Source organism: Pipistrellus hanaki (genome assembly GCF_964339955.1).
Source record: "Pipistrellus hanaki genome assembly, chromosome: 9".
Classification (NCBI taxonomy): domain Eukaryota; kingdom Metazoa; phylum Chordata; class Mammalia; order Chiroptera; family Vespertilionidae; genus Pipistrellus; species Pipistrellus hanaki.
In genome coordinates, this window is record NC_140511.1 from 74263534 (window position 1) to 74289564 (window position 26031).

Genomic DNA, 26031 nt, shown 5'->3' on the forward strand with positions numbered 1-26031 from the left:
TCCCTATGTACACATCGGTGCCAGCACACAGAAGTTTACCTATCATTTCAGGGCTGTGTGAGCCTCCACACTTGCTGTACAGCCTGCAGCAGGGGAAAAAGTAGTAGATACTTAACTGGCTGATGGTGCAGGAGAGATGTTAAAAGGGTGGCACCGTGGGAGGGTGAGGGAGCTACACGTGAACAGAGGAGAGATGGTCCTTGGCATTAGAGGGCCCACTGGGGCTGGTGCAAAGCTGAGGATTCTCAGTCTTCTCCACGTTCTGAGCCAGAGGCTGAGGGTCTGAGTAGGACTTGGGCCATCCAGCCTTGCTGTCGGGCACAGCACAGGGGACCTCCCCTGAAAACCTGGAGATCCCATGCAGAGCGCATGTGGCATCAGCGCTCGCTGCAGGAGCGAAGACTCCACCCATCAGATAGACAACCAGGCCGCATGGGGCCCAGCTCCCCCAACCACGGGTTTGCAACACACTCGACAAACAGCAACTGGCCTTGAGCAGAAGTGGGAAGCATACACCCCAGCAGCCCTTGGCTTTGCTGTCCACAGGGACCTGTGAGTGCCCGGGCAGAGAAAGGAGCTGGGATAGGCGCCAGGAGCTAGGGTGCCGGGCCTCCTGAGAAGCAACAGGTACGAAGAAGGGCAATTAGCTGAGGAGGCAGAGGAGTGACAGCCTCGATCTGATTGGAGAAGCTACTGAGATTACGTCATCTGCGGTGAGTAGGCCTGATTAACTCGCTGATGAATGGAGACTTGCAGGGGAACTTTTTCTTCTTCAAGGAGCCAGGAAAAGTGGTAATTAGGCTTGTCTTTTAGAATAAAACTATTCTGAGGCTTCCCCCTTGGTGTTCTGGGCACTCTGGCTTCTCTCCCCGAGAGGGAGGAAGAGCGTCTATTCATAGACTAAGACTTAGAGAGCACTCCCCCCCCACCCCCCTCGTCTCCAGTCTCCACCACCGTGAGTCAGACGCTCACTGTGTGAGCTGGGTGGTGGCTTATGTCTTTGGGAACTGCTAATTTATCCGTCTAATTTGTTCCTCTACGCCAGCCACGAAGGGAAATCGTTCTGTTATTTTGGTCCCCCAAACAGGCTAGTGTTTACCATGATCTCACCAGCAACACTCTGTTCTGCGTGCGTGCGTACGTGTGTGTGTGTGTGTGTGTGTGTGTGTGTGTGTGTGTGTGTTATAAAGAGGTGGGGCTGTGCCCTTTCTAGCATTTAAAAATATATATATATTCTTATTGACTTCAGAGAGGAAGGGAAAGGGAAAAGAGAGATAGAAACATCAAGGATGGGAGAAAATCATTGATCAGCTGCCTCTTGCAAACACCCCACTGGGGATCAAGCCCGAAATCCGGGCATGTGCCCTGACAGGGAATGGAACTGTGACCTCCTGGTTCATAGGTCAACGCTCAGCCACGGAGCCACAGTGGCGGGGCCTTGCTAGCATTTCTAAACACATTCCAGTTATGAATTGAGGGCAGGGATCCTAATGCAGTGCTTCAGAGAGGCCTTGGCCCCAAGGAGGTGACAGCCCAGGACAGGCGGCTGTGTGCCTGCGTCTGTGCAGCGGTCAGGCTGTCCAGTGAGTAAGTGTCCTGGGTCTCTCGTGTAGGCAGGTTTAAGGTTTGAAATAACTTTGGCCTAATTTCCTCTCCGATCCAATGGAAGCCTGGCTACCTGCCCTAACATGGGGGATAATAATAAGGGGGGGAGGGTGTGATTTCTGAGACTCACAGGCATGTGAGATATGCAAAGTGAGAGACACAGACAGACCAGCGGGAGCATCCAACTGAGCGGCCCTCGCAGCTGCGATTAGGACAGCTCCGGACACACCAGCCGCACGTTTGGAGAAGTGGGGCCGCTCCTTCACACAAACTAAACTGGTACACAACGGAGAGAAGAAAAAAAAAAGTTGGGCAGGAAGCAGCCTTTTCAACCAGTGGAGAAACCGTTAGAATCCATCCCTTTGCTTAGATGCCAGCGCTCTACCTGCCCCACCCAGCCACACTATCAAGGACCCTCACGCTATCAGAAAGCCCAGGGGCATTTGTCCCTCGTTTATCAAGGACCCGAGGAACCATTTCTCTAACTGAAGATAAAGAAGTTTTTTTTCCACCCCCCACCCCCCTCTCTCTCCATTCTACTTCTAGCTCCTGCCAGAGTCCCTCTCATTTTCTCTCAGGAACAACAGTTCTGAAAAGAAGCTATTTTTCATCCTGGACTTGAAGGAACTGGTGGAGAGGCAGGTAAGATGAGTTTCATTCATTCATGTGCCCATTCATTCATTCCTTTGATAAATATTGATTGGCACTTACTACATGCTAGCTATGGAGTGTGTAGGAGCTTGCAGTCGTTGGGGGAGCGGGATAGCACTTAACAATCGCAAAACGTAGCGTTATACACATTGTGATCCAACCTGGGAGTGAGATCTTCTCGTGGCGGGTCCCGATCTAGTCACGGGCGTCAGGGACACTTCCCCGAAGAAGTGATATTTGAGCCGAGAGAGTGTGTTTCGTACTTGGCTGGATTCCGCTCTTGCCCTCCCAGTGGGTGTTTTCGGGATGAAAAGGAGGACTCAGGGCTCGAAAGACTTGCTGCCATTCCCTGCCAGGCCCGTTTCTGATACCAAGTCACGATTCCTCGGCCCTCCTGAAGGTTAGGATGGGAATGACTTATTGGAGTGATAGAGGAGCCAGCATAAACCTGCCAGGACCTCCTTCCAGATTCAGTTCGCTTTGCAAAAAGTTGCCAGATAAAAGATATTTCCAGATGAAGGGCCATGCAGGAAATACAAATGGAGTGTTTTTTGAATAGTTCTTCCTTTGCAAGCTATGGCCCCAGGCAGCCTTCTTCAGCGTGGTGGGAGGCAGTGTGGCCTGAGAGTGTGAGAGGCGCTGAGCTGGCCCTGGGCCTTGGGGAAGGGGCTGTGGCCCGAAGGGGCATTAAAGATGCTCTGCTTACAGGAGACCCCTCCCTTCTCCCACCTCCGCCCCCAAAAACAGAACCTGTGCCGGCTACACTCTGACTCCCAATTCTCAGAGAGGGCAGATGGATATCTACAAGAGCATGGAGTTCCTTTAAGTGGCTTTCCATGGTAACAAACTGCACCTCTTCTCCTGTCCTTGGAGCCAAGTGAGCTCCACAAAGAAGGTCGTCCGGAAGTCAGGACCAACCCCGCTCACCAAGGCCCAAGTGGGCAAGGGTTGCCATTAGGGGACCAGAAGGAAATCTTTGAGCTCATGGGACCAACTTCCCCGTAGCACTGGGGTTGTTAAATGGGTCGATAGATGAACCTGAGGAGGTTGTGAGCTTCCTGAAATGATAGGTAAACTTCTGTACGCTGGCACCGATGTGTACCTAGAGAATTATCTTTAACCAGTTTTGTGTGTGTTCTTTTTAATTGTGGTAAAATACACGTAACATAAAATTTACCATTTTCACCAGGCCCAAGTTTAGGGGCACTAAGCACATTGACATTGCTATACAACCATCACTGCCATTCATTTCCAGAACTTTTCCAAAAAAATCTCTCATTTATTTATTTTTTTAATTTTTCCATTCCAGTTGATATTCAATGTTAAGTCAGTTTCAGGTACAGCATAGTGGTTAGACATTTCTATGTCTCCAGGAATTTTTTTTTATTCTCCCAAACTGGAACACTGTACCCCTGTACCCACTGAACAATAACTCTGCCTTCCCCCTACCCCACCCCCAGTCCCTGGCAACCACCCTTCTACTTTCTGTCTCTAGGACTTAGACTCTCTAGTTACCTCACATGAGTGGGATTATACAGCCTTTGTCCTTTTGTGGCTGGTTTATTTCACTTTGTGTAATGTTTTTAAGGTCCATCCATGTTGTAGCACATATCAGAATGTCCTTCCTTTTAAAAGGTGAAATAATATTTGATTGTATGCATATACCACTTTTAAAAAAAATCCATTCATCTGTTCATGGACACTTGGGTTGCTTCCATCGTTTAGCCATTGTGAATAATGCTGCTATAAACATGTATGTACAAATATCTGTTTGAGCCCCTGCTTTTAATTAAAAAATGGGATTGCTGGGTCATATTTTTAATTTTTGAGGAACGTACATACTGTGTTCGTGTAGCTGTACCATTTCCACCAGCAGTACACAAGGGTTTCAATTTCTCTACAAATCCTCCAAAAAACAAACAAACTTATTTCTGTTTTTCTTTCTTTTTCTTTTTTTTTTTTTTTTTAATAATAGCCATCCTCTAATGGGTATGAAGTGGTATCTCATTGTGTTTTTGATCTGCATTTCTCTAGTGATTAGTGATGTTAAGCATCTTTCCATGTGCTTATTGGCCATTTGATTATCTTCTTTGGAGAAATGTCTATTCAAATTCTTTGTCCATTATTTAGTCAGGGTTGTTTGGTTTTCCTGTTGAACTGTAGGAGGTCTTTATTATATTACCCTCTTCTCAGGTATACGGTTGGCAAATATTTTCCCCCATTCAATGGGCTGCTTTTTCATTCTGTTGAGAATCTCCTTTGATATTGAAATACTTTTAACTTTGAGGAAATCCAATTTATTTATTTTGTTGCTGTGCTTTTGGTGTCATAGTCACAACGTCATTGCTAAATCCATGTCATGTGGATTTCCCCGTGTTTCCTTCTGAGAATTTTAGAACTTTAGCTCCCAGGTTTGTAAGAGGTCTGTGAATGGCAATGCATGGGCCACCCTCCATGCTGAATCTGGGGAGACCTTCCTCACCAGCGTGAAGGCCCTCGGGTCTTGGTGAATGTCAATGTGAGTCTTGGAATTGGGAAACTGACAACAAGGATGTGGTATTTGAAGCCTTTGATTGAAAAGGAATTACTGAGGATCTCCAAATTGATATCAGTACCCTGGGAGCTAAGGAAAATGATAATCATGGCCACTCTTCTCCAGGAACGTAAGGCGCTTTGGAGGTAGCAAGATGCTGCTCAGACATGAAATCAGTGCACTGCAAGACAGAGGCAGTGAGCACCTGCCAATAACCAGGCCCTATGGCCACGAGCTCTGAGGACTCAGGAAAGGATCAGCCACCACCAGCTTCAGGCAACAGAGAAACCTTCAGGCTCGGGCAGGGTCCAAGGTGATGGACACATTTGGGAGCAGCAGGGGGTCCGGGGAGGACTTTGAACTAACAGCAGCAATGATTGCCATTTACCGAGAACTTCTCATGTGCCAGACACTGAGCTTGGCCTGCTGCATACATTATCTCAGTTACTCCTCCTAACCTTACATTTATCACTGTCTCTGTTTTATCGTCTCAAGCACTGAAGCCCAGAGATTTGCCTAAGATTAATTGCCCAGATAGTAAGTTGTGAAGCAGAGACTCAGAAACCAGGTTTATTTATCTCCAAAGCCTCTCTTCTTAGCCAGTCTACCACATGGGCACCAAAGGTTTGAAACACGGGGCCATGCAGACATCCCAGAGAGAAAGAAGAGAGTAAGACAATGGATCAAGATGGACACGAGCAGGGTGTCTGAGATCAAGGAGGAGCAAGCTGCCTGGCTAGACGGGAAGGTTGAGGCTATGGGGCTGAGGGGTATAAAGCTGAATTGCTGGGAGGGGCAGGCTCACAGGGTGCCTTTAATGGGAGTAGGGGATTGGGTCTTAATCTGCTGCAAAGACAGGGTCCTACATCCAGCTGCAGCTCTAACCTTCCAGGCTATCTCTTCCCTTTATGAAAAATGAGAACACTGAGGTCCCAATAGGTTAAGCAACTCACCAGTGGCCACAAGCAATAGGGAGCCATGGCAAGTTCTTGAGCAGAGTAGTGACCGTGAAGAAAACAATATTCCGGAGTGGTTAGCTTGGCAATAAGATACGTGAGGGGCAGCTGCAACCGAAGGGAAGCAGAAAAAAGCACACAGCTCTTGCCCTGGTTTTTGCTGAAGGGTGTTTCTAGGGAGCATCATAGTAAAGACTTCTTTCCGTTGAGGTGTGAAGCTTTAAAGGTAAGTGTCCTTAGGAGGGTCAGAATCACCTTCCCCACCAGGCTCAGTCCTCTCAGCCAGCTTCCCCAGAAGCAGCTGGCCCCTTCCTTCAGTAGAAGGCCTGTCTGCAGTGCAGAGTCTCAGACCAGAGGAGCCCCCTGACTCCCCATGAGAGCCAGTGGCCAGGAAAGCATCTTGATGCCCTCTCTTTTTCACCTTCTTAAGCATGAGGCCGGGCCAGGTGTCTGTAAGCCTCACCCACCTTACCCTGGGAGTCACAGAGCAGCTAAGATCAGGCGAGAGTCCCCCTGGAAAGGAGGCTGAGCCCTCATTGCCGCAGAATTCCGTTATCTACCCATGTCCAGCCAAGAGGGGCCTGCCCTGGTTGACTGTCCTCCTCTGAGGCTCTCTGCTTAATTAATTCTAATAATAGCCACCATCGGTTGAGCACTGTACTAAGCATTTGACATGCATGATCTCATTTTATTCCTACCACCCCGTGATGAAGATATAATTATCCCCATTTTACACGTGACAGAACTGAGGCTCAGAGTAGTCAGATCATTTGCCGAAAACCATGTAGCTAAGAGAGCCAGGACTGAAAACATAAGTCTGTCTATTTCCAAAGCCTGTGCCTTCACCCCTGTGGTTGAGTGCACACTGGCTCACTGCAGCCATGTCTCCCGTAGGCATGGGGGCCCTACAGCAAAGAGTCAAGCTTCAAAGAGTGGCCTTATTGCTCCTCCCCCTGACCTGAATGTCCCTAAGAGCCAAGAGCCTGATCTTTTCCCAAAACCAAACTGGGCCCAAATCTGAATGCTATCCGGGCCCTTATCTTCTCCCAAGAGTTATAGTTGAGAAAGACAGGGGATCTTCCAGGTCCTTTGTAGCTTTTACCCAGAGAATGTAGTGTTTTGGCCACGGTGAGTGGGGCTGCCATTTGTTCATTCATTCATTGATTCTTTCAGTGAATTTCTCCCCAGGGCCTGGCATGCTAGGCACATTCTGGGTGTGAAAGATGCAACTGAAAACAAGCCATAAAGAATTTTGAGTCTCACAGAGTTTATATTCTGGACAAGAAGAAAGGCCAACACACACACACACACACACACACACACACACACAAAATAACAACAAACATACATGTAGTAAAGTGGAAGTAGTGATGATGTTAGGAAGAAAAATAAAGCAGGATAAAAGATTTTTTTAAACTCTTATGAGGATAAAACATTTGAACAGAGAACTGAATGAAGTATGTGGGAACCTTTGGATGATCTAGAGCAGTGATCGGCAAACTCATTAGTCAACAGAGCCAAATAGCAACAGTACAATAATTGAAATTTCTTTTGAGAGCCAAATTTTTTAAAATTAAACTTCTTCTAATGTCACTTCTTCAAAATAGACTTGCCCAGGCTGTGGTATTTTGTGTAAGAGCCACACTCAAGGGGCCAAAGAGCCACATGTGGCTCGAGAGCCACAGTTTGCAAACCACGGATCTAGAGGAAGAACATCTCCAATAGAGGAAAGAGCAAGTGAGAAAGGTCTCCAGGTGGAGCTGTCTTGGTTTGTTTTCAATAAATAGGAAAAGGGTCACTCTGGTTCCAACAGAGAGAAGGAGGGGGCTGTGGTGGAGAAAGTATGAGGCCTTCTACACCACAATACAGAGCGGAGCGTGGCTTTCTGATAAACTGTGGTGTGTCCCTCAGATGGGGCTCTCTGAATGGCTAGAGAAAGGGGATAGTTTGCATAAACAAAAGGCACGAGGGCAGCTCAGTGAGTCAGCTCACCAGCTCTGACTCCCCCTGGATCTCAGAGCACCAAACAAATCCAGGGGGCAGAGCCCAAGAGAGAGATTGGGGAGGGTTTGATGGTGGAGGAGCTGGAAGAGAAGCTGTTGAGTCTATGCCTCCCTTGCCTTGTCCATCACAGGGTGTCTGAATTATGGGTGAGTGTTCAAATATTTTAAAGCTGGAATATGCAAAATATCCTCCAGAAGCTTATTATGTGCCAGTCTCCTTTCAGGGACTGGATTTGTTCCACTTCACAGAAACGTCATAAAAGCTCCACAAGACAGGTGCTCCACTATGCCCACTTTACAGGAGCAGAAGCTCAAGTCCAGAGAGGCTGAGTAACGTGTCCAAGGTCAAGGATGAAGCTGCTGGGTTAGAGCAGGGGCAGGGGAAGCCCACTAGAGCACTAGAGCATGCTGGGAAACCCCATTCCTGAGTCCCCCTCCACTAGGATGTGCTGTGAGCTTAACTCTGCTAAGCCCTTGCTGTGAAATGGTGACATCCGTGTCAGTTACTTCAGCGCTGAATGTTGCCTCCTGTCTCCGTTGTAGAAGGTGATTTAGGACTTCCTGGGAGAGGAAATCAGATGAACAAAGTCAGGGATGTGTCAGCAGCAGGCAATGTGTGTGGGGGAAGCCACGAAGCTGTCAGCATTTCTGGTTGAAAACCGTGGGCTCACCACACTGGGGGCTGGCTGACGTCTTGGGCACACCACTGCTCTTTCTAAAGCGCCTCCGTCTCAGCATGCCTTGGCGGGTGTCCTGACCAGCTGAGGGATTGTTGCTTTCCGATCCAGCAGTGATTACTTCTGAAAGATGGGGTCATGGCAACAGCTATCATTTCTGAGCATATGCCACCCCTGTGCAAAGCAGTTTTCCACACTTGGAATCCCCTCAGCGTTCCTGTGAGGTGAGCTGGCATCCCAGTGGCCTTGCCCTCGTTCTAGCCCCGCTGAGCACTATCATTGCTTTCATGAACAGACAGAGAGACTGAGAATCAGAGAGGTGAAGTGACTTCCCCCAAGTCACACAGCCAGTCAACAGGTGAGCCCTGTCTGTCTGACACCTAGGCTCGTTTCTCCTAAACTCAGTTGATATGGATTTTCTTTAGATTTGGGGGAGAGGCACTGGTCTCTTTTCTGCGAAATAGGAAACCTGATTGATTTATCAGTAAGTTACGAAGAGGTTGAACATTCTGTGATAACATTCCCATCCACCGGCCCTCAAATACATTCGGGAGCCAGATGCCTGTGACAACTGAGGAGTTTGAGAATTGTGCACGGGAACAGAAGCCATATCAAAACAAAGCTGTATGTTTGTTCCGATGTGAGAATGCCACAGCTAACAGGTAGGTGAGGCCACTTGGCTTCTAACGTTTAGGGAAAAAAGAAAAGAAGTAAATTGTCATCCTTGGCATTTCCCCAATGACATTTGCATTTTTATTTCTATTAGAAGTCCATTTTCGCAGAGAAAAATGCAGCCTTAGTCACTTGAAGCTGCGCTTCCCTAGGAAACAATTGTAAATGTAATAAGTGAGAAGAATAGAAAATGCCAGCAGGAAAGAATGGAGCCACCTGGGGTCAGATTCATCATGTAGGCTGATTTGGTTTCCTTCTGACATTCGTGCTCAGGAAGGAAAACTTGGAAAATTTCTAAATTTAGGGTGTTTACGATTGGCAAAGAGTGAGGGGCGGGGGAGAAAGAATTACATTGCAACCCCCCTGGGTAGGCATCAAGCTCGGATTTCCCCAACTTAGAAGCATCGTTAACATGTTCCAGTCGCCTCAGAGTTACCAGAATCCCTCTTTTGCGTGGGGTGTAAGGTTGCTGGGGAAAGATACAAGAAGGTCATGATGGCTTTAAAATTATGCATAATAAAAGCGCATTTGGAGACTTGATTCTAAATATTACACTTAAATTTGAGCAATTCAATTGCCCGTTGACTAGAAATGAAATCCCACCGGTCGGCAGTTATTGCTTCCAACCACTGTGTGTGAAATTGAAATCTTAAGATACCATTTCAAATATTCGCTTTCTCTAAGGAAGTTCTCCCCAAAGAGTTGTGAAAGATAAGACACTGACCCAAAGTCACAGGCAGTAATCACTCTTTTCTTTACGCCCTCGGGTCAAAACAGGATTATTCAAAGGAAATTTTATGCCCCAAAGTTGGTTGTTCGGAGGTTACCTCCTGGAACCCAAGCATATATTTATTTTAACAACTAACTTGAGCCCCATGCAAAACAGTAGCAAGGAGGTCAGCAACTTATCAGATTTAATAAGAGCAAGCAGTTCTAAGCATCTCACCTAGTCACCAAGGAAGTGAACATTAACATGGAAAATGTTAGTAGCAATCAGAGGTAAGGTTAAAGGGACCTTGATCTTTAATCTTTAATTTTTTAATCTTTAATTTCTTTATTTCTTTATTTTTTAATATATTTTATTGATTTTTATACAGAGAAAGGGAGAGAGATAGAGAGTTAGAAACATCGATGAGAGAGAGTCATCGATCAGCTGCCTCTTGCACACCCCCTACTGGGGATATGCCCGCAACCAAGGTACATGCCCTTGACCGGAATCAAACCCGGGACCCTTCAGTCCCCAAGCCGACGCTCTATCCATTGAGCCAAACTGGTCCCAGCTAATTTCTTTATTGATTAAGGTATTACATATGTGTCCTCAGCTCTCCATTAACCCCCCAACCCCCAGCCCCCACTCATGCGCTCACCCCCCTTTTGTCTGTGTCCATTGGTTCAGCTTAAATGCATGCATACAAGTCCTTTGGTTGATTTCTTCCCCTTACCCCCATCCTCCCCTACCTTCCCTCTGAGGTTTGACGGTCTGATTGCTGCTTCTCTGTCTCTGGATCTGTTTTTGTTCGTCAGTTTATGTTGTTCATTATCTGTTTGCTTTTTAAAAATAGAAAACTGTTTTTAATTTGGTTGGGAAATTCCTGTCTTCAAATTTAATTTCAAGCTTTAGTTGTGTATTTATTTTTGACATATAATTGACATACATTATGTTAGTTTTAGGTGTACAACACGATGATTCAGTGTTTGTAGATATTGTGAAATGGCCACTACAATGAGTCTAGGTAATGTCATTATATGTAGTTACAATTTTTTTTCTTATGATGAGGACTTTTAGGATCCACTCTCTTAGCAATGTTCAAACACACAGTATTAACTATAGTCACTATGCTGTACAATACATACCCAGGACTTACTTATTTTATAGCTGGAAGTTGGTACATTTTGACTTCTTTCACCCACTTCGCTCACACACACCAATACCACCCACTCTGGCAACCACAAGTATGTTCTCTATATCTGTGAGTTAAGTTTTTTTGTTTTGCTTTGTTTTGTTTGTTTGTGTGTGTGTTTTAAGATTCCACATACTAGTATGTGGATCATACAGTATTTGTCTTCTTCTATCTGACTTATTTCACTTAGCATAAGGCTCAAGTTCCATCCATGTTGTAACAAATGGCAGGATTTCCTGCTTTTTTAGAGGCCCGGTGCATGAAATCCATGCACTGGGGGGGTGAAGGTGGAGGGAAACTCCTCAGCCTGGATTTCGAGAGGTGGCAGGCCAGGATGCAGGCGGGTGGCCAGCTGGGGAGGGACCGGGAGAGGGCTCCAGGGCGGGTCCGGCCTGTCTGGTTCAGTCCTGATCAGCCAGACCCCCAGCAGCAAGCTAACCTACCGATCAGAGTGTCTGCCCCCTGGTGGTCACATCAGTCAAATCAAAGCAGTTGAGTGGCTTTAGCATATCATTAGCATATTACACTTTGATTGGTCGAATGGCCAACCAGACGACTGAACACTTAGCATATGAGGCTTTTATTATATAGGATTTTCTTTATCCATTCACCTAGTGGTGAGCATTTAGATTGTTTACATATCTTGGCTATTGTAAATAAGGCACCATATTCATTGGTGTGCATATATCTTTTGGACTTGCTGTTTCTGTTTTCTTCAGATAAATATCCAGAAGTGGAATTGCTGGATTCAAGCTCTTGTTAAATTCTCCCGATGATGTCTTTGCTCTCACATAGCAGCTGCCAGTTATGAGCCCTTCATATCCGCCAAGTGCGTTCTATGCATTTAATCGCATGCGTTATGCGCCACACTTAGCATGCATTCACTCAGTCCTCACAACAACTGAAGCAATAGGTCTGGCACCCCCGTTTTATAGATGAGGATCCCGGGAGTTTCCATTCCTGCTGTGAGCCCAGGTACACAAAGGAGGGACTCCGGCCGTCTGACTCCGGAGCCACGGCCCAATACTGGCTCCTCAGACTGCGGACCTTATTCCTAGGCCACGCTGGCTGTGAAGTAAGAGCCTAAATCAAACCCCAGGCAGTCCAATTCCCAAGTCCCGGCATTTTACCATCACACTGACAATACAGGTTGTAAGGATGTAAACTACCAATCACAACCTATATGTTCATTTTCATTTCTGATCGGAGAGTGGTAGATTACATGGTTATCACAGAATTTAGGCTTGTCTGAAAAAAAATCCTAGGGATTTTCCTTTTTAATGAAGACAAGGATCTAAAGAAAGATTTAAATAATAATAATAATAATAATAATAATAATAATCACAAGAGTCTGATCAGGAGAATGTCTTTTTACATACGAAGGCTTGACTTGGACCCAAAGCTGTTCTTACGGCCTCCTTCCCGCACTCACATACAGGGACGGATTTTAATTGTGCCCATTAGGGACCCATGCTTCCGACATGCACACAATAGTGAATTCTGGTTTTTCTTGTAAAAAGTCCATGAGGATTTCCCTGAAGAGGGAAAACGAAGTGTCCAGGGACTCACTTCTGACGTTGGTCACAACATTTCAAAGCCAACTCATCCAGGCCCTCCACTGCCATCTGTGAAATGGGAGTAAAACGACTACCCCTATAATCCACTAAAAAAACACCCTCCACACTCTGAAAGTACTGGGCAGCTTCCTCTTTACAAGGCTGGTGACTGGCATAGTGCACCAGCAGGCCTTTAACAATAATTTCTGAATGTGGTCCTTTTGAAGGCACTGTGCCGTGGCCCACGGGACCCCAAGTTTTTCTATACCGAAGGGCAGACGATCAGCCGCCTCCTCTCCCCTTCTGTATCTCCTCCCTCTTCCTAGAACTTGCCCTTGAGGTTGGAGGGGAAAGCAGAACTCCAAAATCAAGTCTGGCTTTTCTCCTCCTCCCCTGACCCAGGGCAACGTGGTCTCTTGATCCTCCCTTGCTCTCCATCCTCAGAAAGGCACTTGCTCTCCGTGCAGTGTGTGGCTGGCATTGCACAGGGGGCCAGGTAAGCCGCAGGAGTCTGCTGTTTGAAAGATGCTGAGGGAGGGAATTCGGCCGCCAGCAGATGGGGAGAGGAGAGGAGCCTAGACCCGCGTGGTCCCTCCCAACCACCCTCCCTGCGGGATTAGCAGCCCTGGCAGCGCGCAGGCAGGCAGCCCCGGCCCGCGCAGCCCCGCTCGCACAGCTCCGGCCGCCCGTCTGCAGAGCGGACGCAGCCACCCGTCCGCAACCACGGACCTGGGACCTGGGACCTCGAACCCCGGACGCGCGCGGCAGCCACTCGGGACGCTTGCATTGCTTGTAGGTGCTTATTTCACACTCTTGCCTTTTTTTCTTCCTTCCTGAGCAGCCGGCTGGGTTACTTTTAGCTTTCGTTCACCAAAAGGGAAGCGAAGCGGGGAAGCCGCCCTGAGGATGATCAGAGGCCACCCGGCCGCCTCTCCCAGGAGAGAGGTTCCCTGCCTCCGACGCCGGCCCCTTTAAGAAGCCCAGTCTGCGCTGCCGCTGCCGCTGCCGCTGCCGCTGCTGTTTGTATGGCAAATCCCCAGGAGCCCCATTAAAAAAAAAAAAAATGGGGGGTGGGGGGTACCCGGGCAGCTGTCCCTTTAAATGTGATTTCCTTCTATTGTATTTGAATCGTGATCAGGAAAAGGAAATGAAACCAGAGACAGAGGGAAGCTGAGCGAAAATAGACCTTCCCGAGAGAGAGGGGGAGAGAAAAAGGGGGGAGCCCAGGGAGAGGGCCGCGATCCCCTCCCGCCCCCGGCCGCCGCCCCCTCCTCTCCCTCCCCTCCTGCCCTCGGCGGCGAGCTGCGCGCCCCGGCAGGGAGGGAAGGTGCGCGGGGCTCCGGGCTCCGGGCGGCGCGCACCTCCCGCGGGCGGCGCGGAGGAGCCGGGCGGACCGGGCGGCGTTGGCGGCGGGACCGCGATGGAAGGTTAAGTCCTGAGCGGCGGCGGCGGCAGCTGCAGCCGCCGGTGGGGGGCCAGGCTGCGCGCCCCGGTCCCCGCTGGGCCGGCCGCGGCGCGCCGGCAGCCCGCTGACTCGCTCTCTCTCTCTGGCTTTGAAGGGAGCGCGGCGACCGGCCTTGAGCGCGGAGGGGCGAGCCCGCCGCCCGAGCGCCCCGGCCCGAAGCGGCGCAGGAGCGGCGGCGCCCGAGCACCCGACGGCGGGGTCCGCGTCCCGGCCGCCGCCGGCCAGCACCGAGCAGCCAAGGGGGCGCCCCCGCCGCCCGGCACGCCGCCTCCCTCCCCGATGTCCTCGGCCATCGAGAGGAAGAGCCTGGACCCGTCGGAGTAAGTGCGGCGCCCCTGGCACCGGGGAGCGCGGCGTCCTGTCCGCGACCTGGTGCCCCGGGAGGGAGGCGGGGGGCGCGGGGGGCGCGGGGGGCGCGGGGGGCGCGGGGGGCGCGGGGGGCGCGGGGGGCGCGGGCGGCGGGCGCGGAGGTCGTGCCCTTGGCCCCTCTGCCTCGCGGGGGGCTCCCCTTGCCCGCGGTGACCCCGGGGGCGCTGGGGAGGAGGCTGGGCGGCTGGGAGGGACAGGGGGTCGCTCCTCTCTCCCCGGGAGGCTCCCCAAAAGCCACCGCCGGCCGGAAAGTTTGCACCGGAGCGGGCACCGGGGAGGCGCGCAGGTGCAGTCCCGGGAGCGTGGAGAGCTCGGTCCTGCGCCGTCGCCCCCCTCTCGCTCCCGCTCGGTTCCCTTTCTCTTTGTCCATTTGGAGAGGGGGGCTTTCCAGTGGGGGCTTCCCCAGTGCCTGACAGCCCACGTCCCGGCCCCCTTCCCGGGCCGCAGGCAGAGAGAGCAGCCGCCCGCGGAGCCGGGGACCGGCCGGCGGGGGAGGAGGAGGAGGCGTGAGCATCCGCCTCGGAGCTCGCCCTGGCCTCCGGAGGGGAGGAGAGGCCTCCGATGGGGGCCTGGGGACCTCGAAAGTTAGTGTACACTTTGGGTATGGGTGAGATTTTCTGGGGATCGGAGCCTCACGGCTCTCCATCACAGCCTCCCCCGGGTTTGGGGTCCGGGAACTAGTGAGCATCCATCTGCCTTCTGAGCCTCTGGCTGGTTGGGGGTGTTACCCCGGCCCCAGCCCCGGTATCTGCAGCCCGTTCCCCAGCGTCATGGTGGGAAGAGAGGGCTGCTGAGAACACCGCTTTCCCGTCAGCGCAAGTGCCCTTTTAAGATTCATTAGCTGTCTGGTTTGGAGAATTTTTATTCCTTTGAAGTCCCCCATCTAATCCTTTGAAGGGATTTGTTACCCAGACCAAAGGAGCTGGGTAATGACTTGTCCATTTGGGCTTTTAAGAGCCACTTGTTTTGTTTTGTTTTCTTTCCCTTTTCCTGCTTTAAAAGAATGGTGCTTTCCTGATTGAAGTCTCCCCTTCTCTCCTTCTCCCTCCTCCCCCATGTCAGCCTTCTGTGGTGTTTATATACCTGGGTTTTACCCTAGGTTACCGGCATAAAAGCTCAGCGTGTTCTCATAAAACACAGGAAATGCCGCCATCCAATGAGAATATAAACATCACTAGTCAATCCTGAAGGTTCGGGCACCAGTTCTATACGGAGTAAGGTTTGTTCTAACAAAACAAACAAACAAACAAACAAAAAACTCAGCTTCCTTATATTCTCAGGAGAAAAATAACATTCCTTTTCATACATAGGCAGACACTAGGTTTAAAGGGTGGTTGGCTCACTTTTTTTTTTTTTTTTTTGTACAAACCTAGAATTCCAACTTCGCTCTGAGTTCTCAGAGGCTGGGCAAGACATAGAAATACCATCAGAGTGCATTGGGTGAACTGCTGCTGAATGCTTGCTTTTCTATCCGCTGAATGTGGCCGCTGATCCTTTTATTAGACGATAAATCTGGCGGTTTCAGTTCCCTGAAGGAAGTTTGCCCTTTTTGAAGTTTGTGGTTTTTCACTGAGATTAGGAAATTGAAACATTCTAACCTCATAACACAGCAGGCACCTCCTGAGGGATGCTCACTCCTGGGCCTCACCCTCTGCCCGATGAAGGTAGGTGCCAATGGAAGATGGACCAGTTTGTTAAGGAATTGCTGCAGCACATCCGCTCTCTCTCAGAAATTGTCAGGAAATTACCCCAGAAATCCTGGATCAGGTGCATTCAGGTGTAATATTCAGACAGGTTCTAGGGGATTATAAAACATTAATTTGAAGGTGAGTCCCACACAGTTATTGGCTTGGAACACCCACCCAAGATAACACGGTATTGTCATTAATTATAGAAATATAGATAGAGCCGATATCTTTATCCTGGCCTTTCCTATCTCGGGCCCTCACAATAGCTGTTTTGCTTAATATCTCTACTGTAGACAACTATCCTACCAGCTCCACTGTGTACTTATTCAAAGCCAAGTTGGGTCGGTGTGACCAGCATCGCCAAATTACAGATAAAAACTTGCCTAGGCGTATGCAAATGAAACATTGAGACAGAAAGACAGCCGGAATTCATGAACACAAGTTTTCTCTACCGCAGTCGGGGGCGGGGGGGCCCAGCACCTCCCGTGAGTAACAAGAGCAGTTCATTTTAATTCCAACAGTTTTTGCACCAGCTAAGGGCACATTCTCCTCTTGCACAGCTGGCTGGCAGCATCAGCATCAAGGCATCCAGCGGTGTGGAGGGTCCCTTAGTGTTTCGGAAAGCCCCAAGTCAGAAACACTGTGGAAAGAGAAGAGAGGCAATTTGGAGTTGTTGCACATGACGAGGCTGGGGATATTTTGTTTTTTCAGAAGGAAGAATGGAAAGCCTTATGTCTCACCCGTGGAAACAAAGAAAAGCCAGTCAGGTTTCAGTGAACTCTTAACACTCTTGTCAGGTCTTGAGTTTTTAGAAGAAAACTGGCCCAGGTTTCACATGTCCTTGTCCTCAAAGGAAATCATCTCATGAAGGATCTTTACACTCAGCCTACAAAGTGTGGGCTTGGTTGTGGTTTTACACCCAAAGAGTCACCGGGAGGGCTGCGCTTGACGGACAGAGCTCCCTGAAGCTGTCACGGGGTGTCACCAACACTGGGCCTGGGCCTCATAGTCCCTAAGTGTCACAGATGCTGAGCTCTGTGGGAACAGGCCAATCAAGACCCAAGGTCACCTGGTAGGATAGTGCCCGTTAAGAGATACAGATTGATACCCTCAAGGTACCCAGGGGTACTTTTCCTTTAGGCATTTCCCAGTTGGAAGCAGGTCCATTTAAAACAAAACAAAACATAATACTTTAAATGTAGATTCGTGTTTGAGTCAGGTTCAAAGAGCACTTGTTAATTATTACAAATCAACAGGTATTTGGGTCTTTCCTGTGTCCCATTTGGTGCTGGAATCATTTCTTCTCTTTATTTTCCTGTGGTAAATAACGTCATCTATTTTAAAATGTAAACACAGAAGTCTTCAGATTCAAGTTAAGCAAAGTCAGAAGCTGTATGACTTTTTAAAAAATATATACTTTATTGATTTTTTATAGAGAGGAAGAGAGAGGGATAGAGAGTTAGAAACATCCATGAGAGAGAATCATCGATCAGCTGCCTCTTACACATACCCCCACTGGGGATGTGCCAGCAACCAAGGTACATGCCCCTGACCAGAATCGAACCCGGGACCTTTCAGTCTGCAGGCCGATGCTCTATCCACTGAGCCAAACCGGTTTCTGCTGTATGACTTTTTAATGAAAGAACACGTACCTCGAGCTCGCTGTTAACAACCGCCTCGGTGGAGATTTCAGAGTCTAATTGCCTTCCACTCCCTTGAAAATAATTGCTGCCTTCTCCCCATTTTCTTTTCTAAATCAACTCTACCCAAATCAGTTTTGCCAGTTGTAAAGAGTTTCACATGCAGGAAGGTCTATTTGGTGCCTTTGTACGTTTAACAACGGCCTTAACACCTGGGATTGTTCTCCAAGGATTCGTTAGGTAAGAAGGACTGGGATAAGGAATTTCTGCAACAAAATAAAATAGAATAATGAGACTTCCTGGTATGCCCTGAGGGAATTTATATCTTGAAAAGAAAAAGTAAAAGGATTTTCGGTTACTTTCTTCCTCACCTCTGCTTTTGTGCGGTTGGGAAGGACTTGAGGTAGGCTGGCGGGTAGATTCCACAGGAAATTTGCAGGGTTTTAGCCTAGTCAGCTGTCCCGGCAGCAAGCAACTGTTCAGTCCAAGTGCCTCCTCTGGGGTTCAGCAGTGCGCTTGGGTCCTGGTATGAGAGGAGGGAAAAGAAAGAGAAATGTAGAGAGAGGGAAGGAGAATAGGAGGGGAGAGTAGGTAAGAGAAGTGAGACTGGAGGTGCGAGAATGGTGCTGGGATGAGAGGGGGCTAGTACCACCTACAGTTGCCTTGGATGCCTCTTGGTGCCCTGCATTTACTTCTATATATTATTTTTTTTAATTGATTTCAGAGAGGAAGGGAGAGGGGGAAGAGAGAGAGAGAGAGAGAGAGAGAGAGAGAGAGAGAGAGAGAGAGAGAGAGAGAGAAAGAGAAACATTAATGAGAGAATCACTGATCGGCTACCTCTAGCACACCCCACACTGGGGATTGAGCCCACAACCTGGACATGTGCCTGACCAGGAATGGACCTGTGATCCCTGGTTCATAGGTTGACGTTCAGCCACTGAGCCATGCCGGCTGGGCTGCATTTACTTCTTAAAGAGTCTAGGACAGTGGTCGGCAAACTCATTAGTCAATAGAGCCAAATATCAACAGTACAACGATTGAAATTTCTTTTGAGAGCCAAATTTTTTAGACTTAAACTTCTTCTAACGCCACTTCTTCAACATAGACTCGCCCAGGCCATGTTATTTTGTGGAAGAGCCACACTCCAGGGGCCAAAGAGCCGCATGTGGCTTCCGAGCTGCAGTTTGCCGACCACTGCTCTAGGATGTAAGGTCGAGCTCTCTCCTGAACTAACCCAGGGCTGGCTGGCCTCTGCAGTCCAGCCTGAGGGTAGGTTGTCCTGTCCTTTCTCTATGTCACCGGCAGACAATTGAGTGTGGCTTCCTGTTTGTCGGCCCAGGGTGATTCCTGGCCTTGGGTGCTTGTCCCACCACAGTGGGTTCGTCCCTAACGCTCGGCCTTCTTTCTAGGGAGCCCGTGGATGAGGTGCTGCAGATCCCCCCGTCCCTGCTGACATGCGGAGGCTGCCAGCAGAACATCGGGGACCGCTACTTCCTGAAGGCCATCGACCAGTACTGGCATGAGGACTGCCTCAGCTGTGACCTCTGCGGCTGCCGGCTGGGCGAGGTGGGCCGGCGCCTCTACTACAAGCTGGGCCGCAAGCTCTGCCGGAGGGACTATCTCAGGTACCCCCTCGCCATCCTCGGGGCCCTCAGGGGGGAAGGACTCTCTCAGGTACCCCCTCGCCATCCTCCAGGCCCTCAGAGGGGAGGGACTCTCTCAGGTATCCCCTCACCACCCTCCGGGCACTCAGGGGGGAGGGACTGTCTCAGGTACCGCCTCACCATCCTCGGGGCCCTCAGGGGGGAAGGACTCTCTCAGGTACCCCCTCACCACCCTCCGGGCCCTCTGGGGGGAGGGACTGTCTCAGGTACCCCCTCACCATCCTCCGGGCCCTCAGGGGGGAGGGACTATTTATCTCAGGTACCCCCTCGCACCCTCCAGGCCCTCAGGAGGGAGGCCGGGTGTCCACAGACATGGAGTCTGAGTCCACCTGCGGGGCTCCTGCCAGAATGAGCTCAGGCTGCAGAGGCTGTCTCCGCGGCCCCATGCAGAGAAGCAGTTGGCATTTCTTCCTGTTTGAGAAGCAGGTTTTCATCCATTCCTCGGGGGGAGAGGAGGGTAAAATACGAATAGTTTAAAGGTGCCGAAACCGGTTTGGCTCAGTGGTAGAGCGTTGGTCTGCAGACTGATAGGTCCCAGGTTCGATTCCAGTCAAGGGCATGTACATTGGTTGCGGGCACATCCCCGGTAGAGGGTGTGCAAGAGGCAGCTGGTCGATGTTTCTCTCTCATCGACATTTCTAGCTCTCTATCTCTCTCCCTTCCTCCTCTCTGTAAAATATCAATAAAATATATTTAAAAAAAATAGTTTAAAGGTAAGAGAATGATAAACACAAATTTAGATTACTTTGTATGTGTGAGGGTGGGCTCTTAGGAGCTCATGGAATGCTTCAAAGCAAACCTATCTGTTATAACTATTCCTTTGTATGACTCCAATAGGATGGGAGGAGAGACTTAAAAACAGAAAGCATGTTCCCACTATGGTGCTCCCAAGAATTTAACTGTCTCCATAGGAAGGCCCTGAAGTCAGTTGTAGGTTTGAGCCCTGGCACCACTGCTTTCTAGCTCTGTGACCTGGGGCAAGTTACTAAACTTCCCGAAGCCTCGATTTCCTTATCTGTAAAATGGGGACAATATAATACCTACTTCCAAGGAGGAGGTGAGGGTTAGATGGGGTAATACACGTAAGGTGCCTGATTTGGTGCACAAATATCAAATAGATGTTCGCTGCTCTTGTAACTGACCCTCCTGACATTGCCATGAAGACTACTCCTGCGGCCCTAGCTGGTTTGGTTCAGTGGATAGAGCGTTGGCCCTGGTTCGATTCCGGTCAAGGGCACATGCCCGGGTTGTGGTCTTGATCCCCAGTAGGGGGCGTGCAGGAGGTAGCCGATCAATGATTCTCTCTCATCATTGATGTTTCTATATCTCTCTCTCCCTCTCCCTTCCTCTCTGAAATCAATAAAAAAATACATATATAAAAAAATATACATTATTATTAAAAAAAAAAAGAAAAAAGACCTCTGTCTAAAGAACAAAGCGATGGGAGAATGGAGGGGCAAATAGGACCTCCACAACACTCAGACAACCACTGAGGACCTCTCTAAGGCTCAAGGTCATATATACTTTTGGCCATGTGAGTCTTCCAGCACTCGATGAGTGCCTTTGCCCGGAATGTTCTAGAATTTCCAGTTCCACATTGGCTGCTGTGGAGTTAACTCTGAGCCCTCTATTGTCAGATCTGCTCGGCTGTGTAGCTGTCAGTTTTCTGCCATCTTCCTATGGCAGGGCGTCTGTGGAGCATGCAGCCCTAATACACGAGGGCCACCCAACCCTGGAAGCTTGTTTAGACTCCAGTGCCCTTGGCTGCCAGGCCAGCTCCCCACCCCCCCACCCCCCGCCCCAACCCACCCTGCCAAGCATTTTACATTAAAAAAAAAAATTGCAGGCAATTCCACAGTGAAGAAAGCTTATCTGCTTACCGAGAGACTGATCGAATAAGCTTCCCCTCGTCCCCCCTAAATCCCCTGATAAAGTCCTTGCAAATTTGGTGATTCAGAGAAAATAAGTAGGGTTTTCAATGATCATGATTATCTTTTCGGTCAATTTCTTATAAGCGACAAAAAGGAAATAAAACCGGGATAACCAGAGACCTGATTTTGCTCGCTACCAGTTTGCCAAGTCGATGCAGAAGGCAGACGAGCAAATGATTCCCATCGGGCCCCCGGACGACATCCCTGTCAAATCATTTGAATCTGATTAAATGGAGTGCCGGGAGAGGAAGGTCAGAAGAGCCGGGGCTTCTCCCATCTCCACGGTTTTATAGAACCTTCCAGAATAAACCCGGTGCCGCCTGGCCCTGTTAATCTTTTCCATTTCTGAGAAGGAGAGGAAGAAATGGTCTGGGAGAACCCGGTGCTAATTAACTTGTGTCTCGGTGACATGAAATAATTCTTCTCGCCGCTACATTCCTAGGCAACATGTTAATTAACTGTGTTAGTGCAGGCGGCTCCAGCCACCCTTTAATATTTCTGTTATTGTTATTAACACGGGCAGGAGAAGGCTTAAGGCGTGACACCTCTTGACAGGGGAGAAAAAATATTTTTATTCTTATTTTTGCTTCCGGGTGGCCCTTTAGCCACGCACGTGTTGGTAAGGTATCTGTCCGTGCCTTAACAAGGACATGCTGGAGTGACTCAAGGGGTCCTATGATGGGGTTCAGCTCTTCCCACTGGGATAACTTCTGAGGTTCTCCAATGGCTGGCTCACCAGTTACGGTCTTTTCCAGACATTTAGCCTCCATTACTCATGAGACTCCATGCAGGGCCTAAAGCCTGCATTGTTGTGTTGTGTTGTGTTGTGTTGTGTTATTGTGTTGTGTTGTTGGGAGCCTAACCGTAGCTGTTAATGTGAGTGCTGGCCCACTCCCTTCTGCTCCCTTTTCACCAATTTGTGGGTGCAGGGCGCCCACCAACCCAGTGGTTTCAACAGCCAGCACCTGCATCTGTTACAGCTGGGAGCAGGCCCCCTTCCCCCAGACGCCCAGGTCACCTGAACCAATGACCTGCCCTGGAGGAGCACCAACACCCCGCACCCTTGCCTGGAGCCAGGGTGACCTGGAGACATAACTGTCACCTCAGAGTCCCCTTGCCGACCGGCCATGGCTCCCCCAAATCCCCCACACCCAGGGACTCAGCCCGAGATGCATGATGCTCGCCTTGCTTGCCTTCTGTCCAGTGTCCTTGCCCCCTATTCGGTTTCCCCAGAACCCACCCTCAGGACCCCCTCCCGTCGGGCTCTGCGTCTGGGATCTCCAGCCTGAGGCCCCCGTTCTCAGTGCCAGCACGAATGCTCCCGTTAGATGCCAGGTCCTGGAGTATTTTAACTCTGAGCAGAATCTCCCCGAACCCGAGATGGCCTGGCCGCAGAGGCCTTTGCTTCCAGTCCCCTTGCTGTCCGGCGTAAGACGCTGAAGCCGGGAGAGAGGAGTCCTCTGCTCCAGGGCGCCTGGCTCGTTAGAGGCGATGCTAACTAGCCCTGAGCTTGTCTCCCGAATGTCCCTCCTCTGGCCTTGCCTTCATCAGCTGCCTGATGTGTCTGGTCATTTACCCCCGACTTCCCTTTAATAAACGCTGTCCTTCCTTACGGGTCACACGCCCCAGGCAGCTGGCTTCATTTCGCGCACACCGTTCGGTGAGTCGTTTATCCTCGCTCAGGCCCAAGCTCCACGTACGGAGCAGCCAGGAAGCCAGAACTGCCTTTCCACTCTGTGACCTCCAAGGTGGCAGTCTCCTGCCGCTCCGCCATCTGCTGCGCCGGGATCCAATGTTCTCCCCCAGTAATGAGCTTGCTCCCACGTGGTGCTGTGAAAAGGCTCAGAGCTCTTCCAACGGGAAGCGGGATCCGGAGGGAAAGGAGCTGGCCCTGGCTCTCGCAGGGAGCTCTCTGCCCTCAGACCAGGTCTGCCACATACCGTTAATGTCGCCCACATGTATCTTAATTTACCCATTGCCCTTCCCTGCCCTACAAGCTCTCAGACTGTATCAATTGACTCCCTGCTATTCTGAAGTTAATAAGAATTTCCGCTAAGAACAAGCACTTACCTAACACTGTCCTAAAGGTTCTATGTGAAAAGGACCTGCTAAAATGCCACGTTATCAGGCACGTGTGAACTTGCTCACTGCCCTTTCACAGCTCACAGGAACCAGAGGTCTCCCCAGAGTCATAGGTGCTCAGGGGTACTCCTGGACCCCCTACCTCTGGGTCTTCGGATTCCAATGCTTGGGATATTCATTCCACTCTTGCAGGCTGCTTCCCTAACACCCAGAATCACCTGTAAGTGCTCATTGACACACAGAATGCTGGGCCTCACCCCCAGCAAAGAGTATCTCAACCAGGGGAGCCTGAGAACGTGCACTGCTGACGAGTTCCCAGGTGATGCAAATGCTGGTGGTGCCAGGACCACCCTTGGAGAACCACTGCACTTGGCTCCATGGTGTGCATCTCCCACATGGTCACTGAGTCGTGCTTAAAATATTCAGCGACGGATCTAGTGAAATATTCATTGACTGCTCTATTGAGACTTAGGAGCGTCTTCATTTCAATGTCAGAAGAGACGTTTCTCTCAAGATTTACGGTTTCATCCCAGAGTACCTTCCTCCTTGCAGGAAAGGCCATGTGAGTCGGCCCTCTGTGTGAGCCCAACTCCTCCTTGCTTCCTGACATCTTAGAAATTCAGCCTCCTCCTCCTCCAACCCTTTCTCCCAGTGTCTCTGCCAGTGTCCTCACATTTTCTTTCTTTCTCTGCCCCTCCCCCACAGGCTTTTTGGCCAAGACGGTCTCTGTGCCTCCTGTGACAAGCGGATCCGTGCCTATGAGATGACGATGCGGGTGAAGGACAAGGTGTACCACCTGGAGTGTTTCAAATGCGCCGCCTGCCAGAAGCACTTCTGCGTGGGCGACAGATACCTGCTCATCAACTCCGACATAGTGTGCGAACAGGACATCTACGAGTGGACTAAGATCAACGGCATGATCTAGGCGTGCCCGGGGGGCGTTCCGCTGACGTCACCGTCTCCAGGGGGTCCTCACTCTGAGGCACTTTGGGGATTCCAGGGCGGGATGAGGCATTTTGTAGGGGGCGGTAGACCCTAATTGGGCACAAGACACAGCATCTAAGTGACATAATGCAAAAAAAAAAAAAATGATACCTAAATGAGACACAACGACCAGCCGTTAGGGAGAACGTATGGCTGGTAGCCACAGCCTAACCCATGATAACTGACATGATTCATGAAGGAAAGGAGCGTCCGGGGAGGGGGCAGCACGTGGGCCATCATGACGGAACTTTACATCTTCAGGTAGGGAGTTGTGGGAAGACGTGCTATGGCTTTGACCCTTGGCAACTAGAGATGTGCAATTGGTTTCTTTACTTCCTGGCTTTCCTGTCAACCCTGTTCCAATCACTGTCCTCCTCTCATGAGAAGGAAGCAGCATGGAGACACATTTCAGTTGAAAATGGGAACTGCAGCGCTCAGCCACCCAATTATTTAAAGCCACACTGACGCACCCCTGTGTTTAGATCCCTTGGTTTCGAGGTGAGGAGTTCCACAGATGGTTTCTATACAAATGTAAATCTAAAAAAAAAAAAAAAAAAAAAAGGTGGTTCAACTATTTTGTTATGTTAGATTATATCCAAGTATGTGTTGTGTGTCGTTACAAAAACAACAGCACAGCAAAACACCAAACTTCTGCAAACAATAAAAACGACAGACTAAAATGTAGTGTTGTGTATTCCATAATGACTTAACAACTTGGGATGGCGGGGAAATGGCTTTTTTATATTGTAAAGGAGAAGTAAATAAGCAGTTTACTTTTAGGTCAAATAAAAAGTTCCGTTTATTGCTCGGGTTTATACGAGGCAGGCACATTTCTATATTACCAGCAATTATATAACAGGTCATCATGTGGCTCAGAGGGATGGGGAGTAATTAAATTGTGATTGTGAGACGCACATCTCACTCCAGCATTGTGTGAAGGAAGCGGAAGATCCTTGCCTTTGGGAAACCTGTAACCTAGAAAGGACACAAATACATAAAACAGATTCCCTTCGGGAGAGAAGGTAATTACCTAGTTTGAAATGTGGCAAAGATGCTGAGCTTGACACTTCGATTTTCCCAGACGTGTGTCTCGGGGTGTTTTATGACAAGTGGTTAAGAGGACCTCACTCTGAGGATTTAAAGCAGGAACCTTCTTGGTGCGTTTTCTCCTCCTCTCCCCTTCTCCCTTCCTCCCTTCCCCCTCCCTCCTCCCCCCTCCCCCCTCCCCCCTCATTCACACTCTTCTGGTCTCCGCGAACTGACTCTGAGCGCCACCTGCTGGTCATCGCCTCTCAAGACTGTCCCAATGAAAGACCAACCTAGATGGACATTCTTTTCAATTGTTCAATAAAAACTGGCAAGCAGTCGTAATATGTTTAGTTATTAAGACATCAGAAACACGCATCTATTTCTAAGTTAATTAACTATGATATTTCTTTAGAACTTCCATCACTAAGGGCTATTTGATTTCTTCTAGAGGAGAAATAATTAAGAGATGGCTCTCTGGGTCCGTAGAAGTGCTTGGGAAATCTGGCTGCTTAAGATGGCCAATTTAAAACAAATACAATTATATTGCATTTCAACTCAGGTGGCAGTAGGGTGAATCACCAAAGGGGCCCTAACCAGTGTGGCTCAGTTGGTTGAGCATCACCCT

The 26031-nt window shown here is 49.5% G+C and overlaps 1 protein-coding gene across 4 annotated transcripts; it reads left to right on the forward strand.

The window, feature by feature from the left end:
* The first annotated feature begins 496 nt into the window (after nt 1-496).
* LMO2 (LIM domain only 2) lies at nt 497-25748 on the forward strand. Of its 4 annotated transcripts, none has more exons than XM_084894595.1 (5): nt 497-713; nt 2152-2247; nt 14114-14339; nt 19126-19341; nt 24099-25748. In XM_084894595.1, the coding sequence occupies exons 3-5, from the start codon at nt 14299-14301 to the stop codon at nt 24316-24318; spliced, it is 477 nt and encodes a 158-aa protein (XP_084750721.1). In that variant the 5' UTR covers nt 497-713; nt 2152-2247; nt 14114-14298; the 3' UTR covers nt 24319-25748. The 4 variants fall into 4 exon arrangements, with proteins under 4 accessions (XP_084750721.1, XP_084750723.1, XP_084750722.1 ...); XM_084894597.1 differs by having other exon boundaries at nt 2184-2247; XM_084894596.1 differs by lacking the exon at nt 497-713 and having other exon boundaries at nt 2124-2247.
* The last annotated feature ends 283 nt before the right edge of the window (nt 25749-26031 follow it).

Excerpts from the sequence above, each read along its gene's own strand:
- LMO2 (XM_084894594.1), top strand. Across the intron at positions 14,340-19,125 it reads AAGAGCCTGGACCCGTCGGA|GGAGCCCGTGGATGAGGTGC; the intron begins GTAAGTGCGGCG and ends CCTTCTTTCTAG. Across the intron at positions 19,342-24,098 it reads TGCCGGAGGGACTATCTCAG|GCTTTTTGGCCAAGACGGTC; the intron begins GTACCCCCTCGC and ends CCTCCCCCACAG.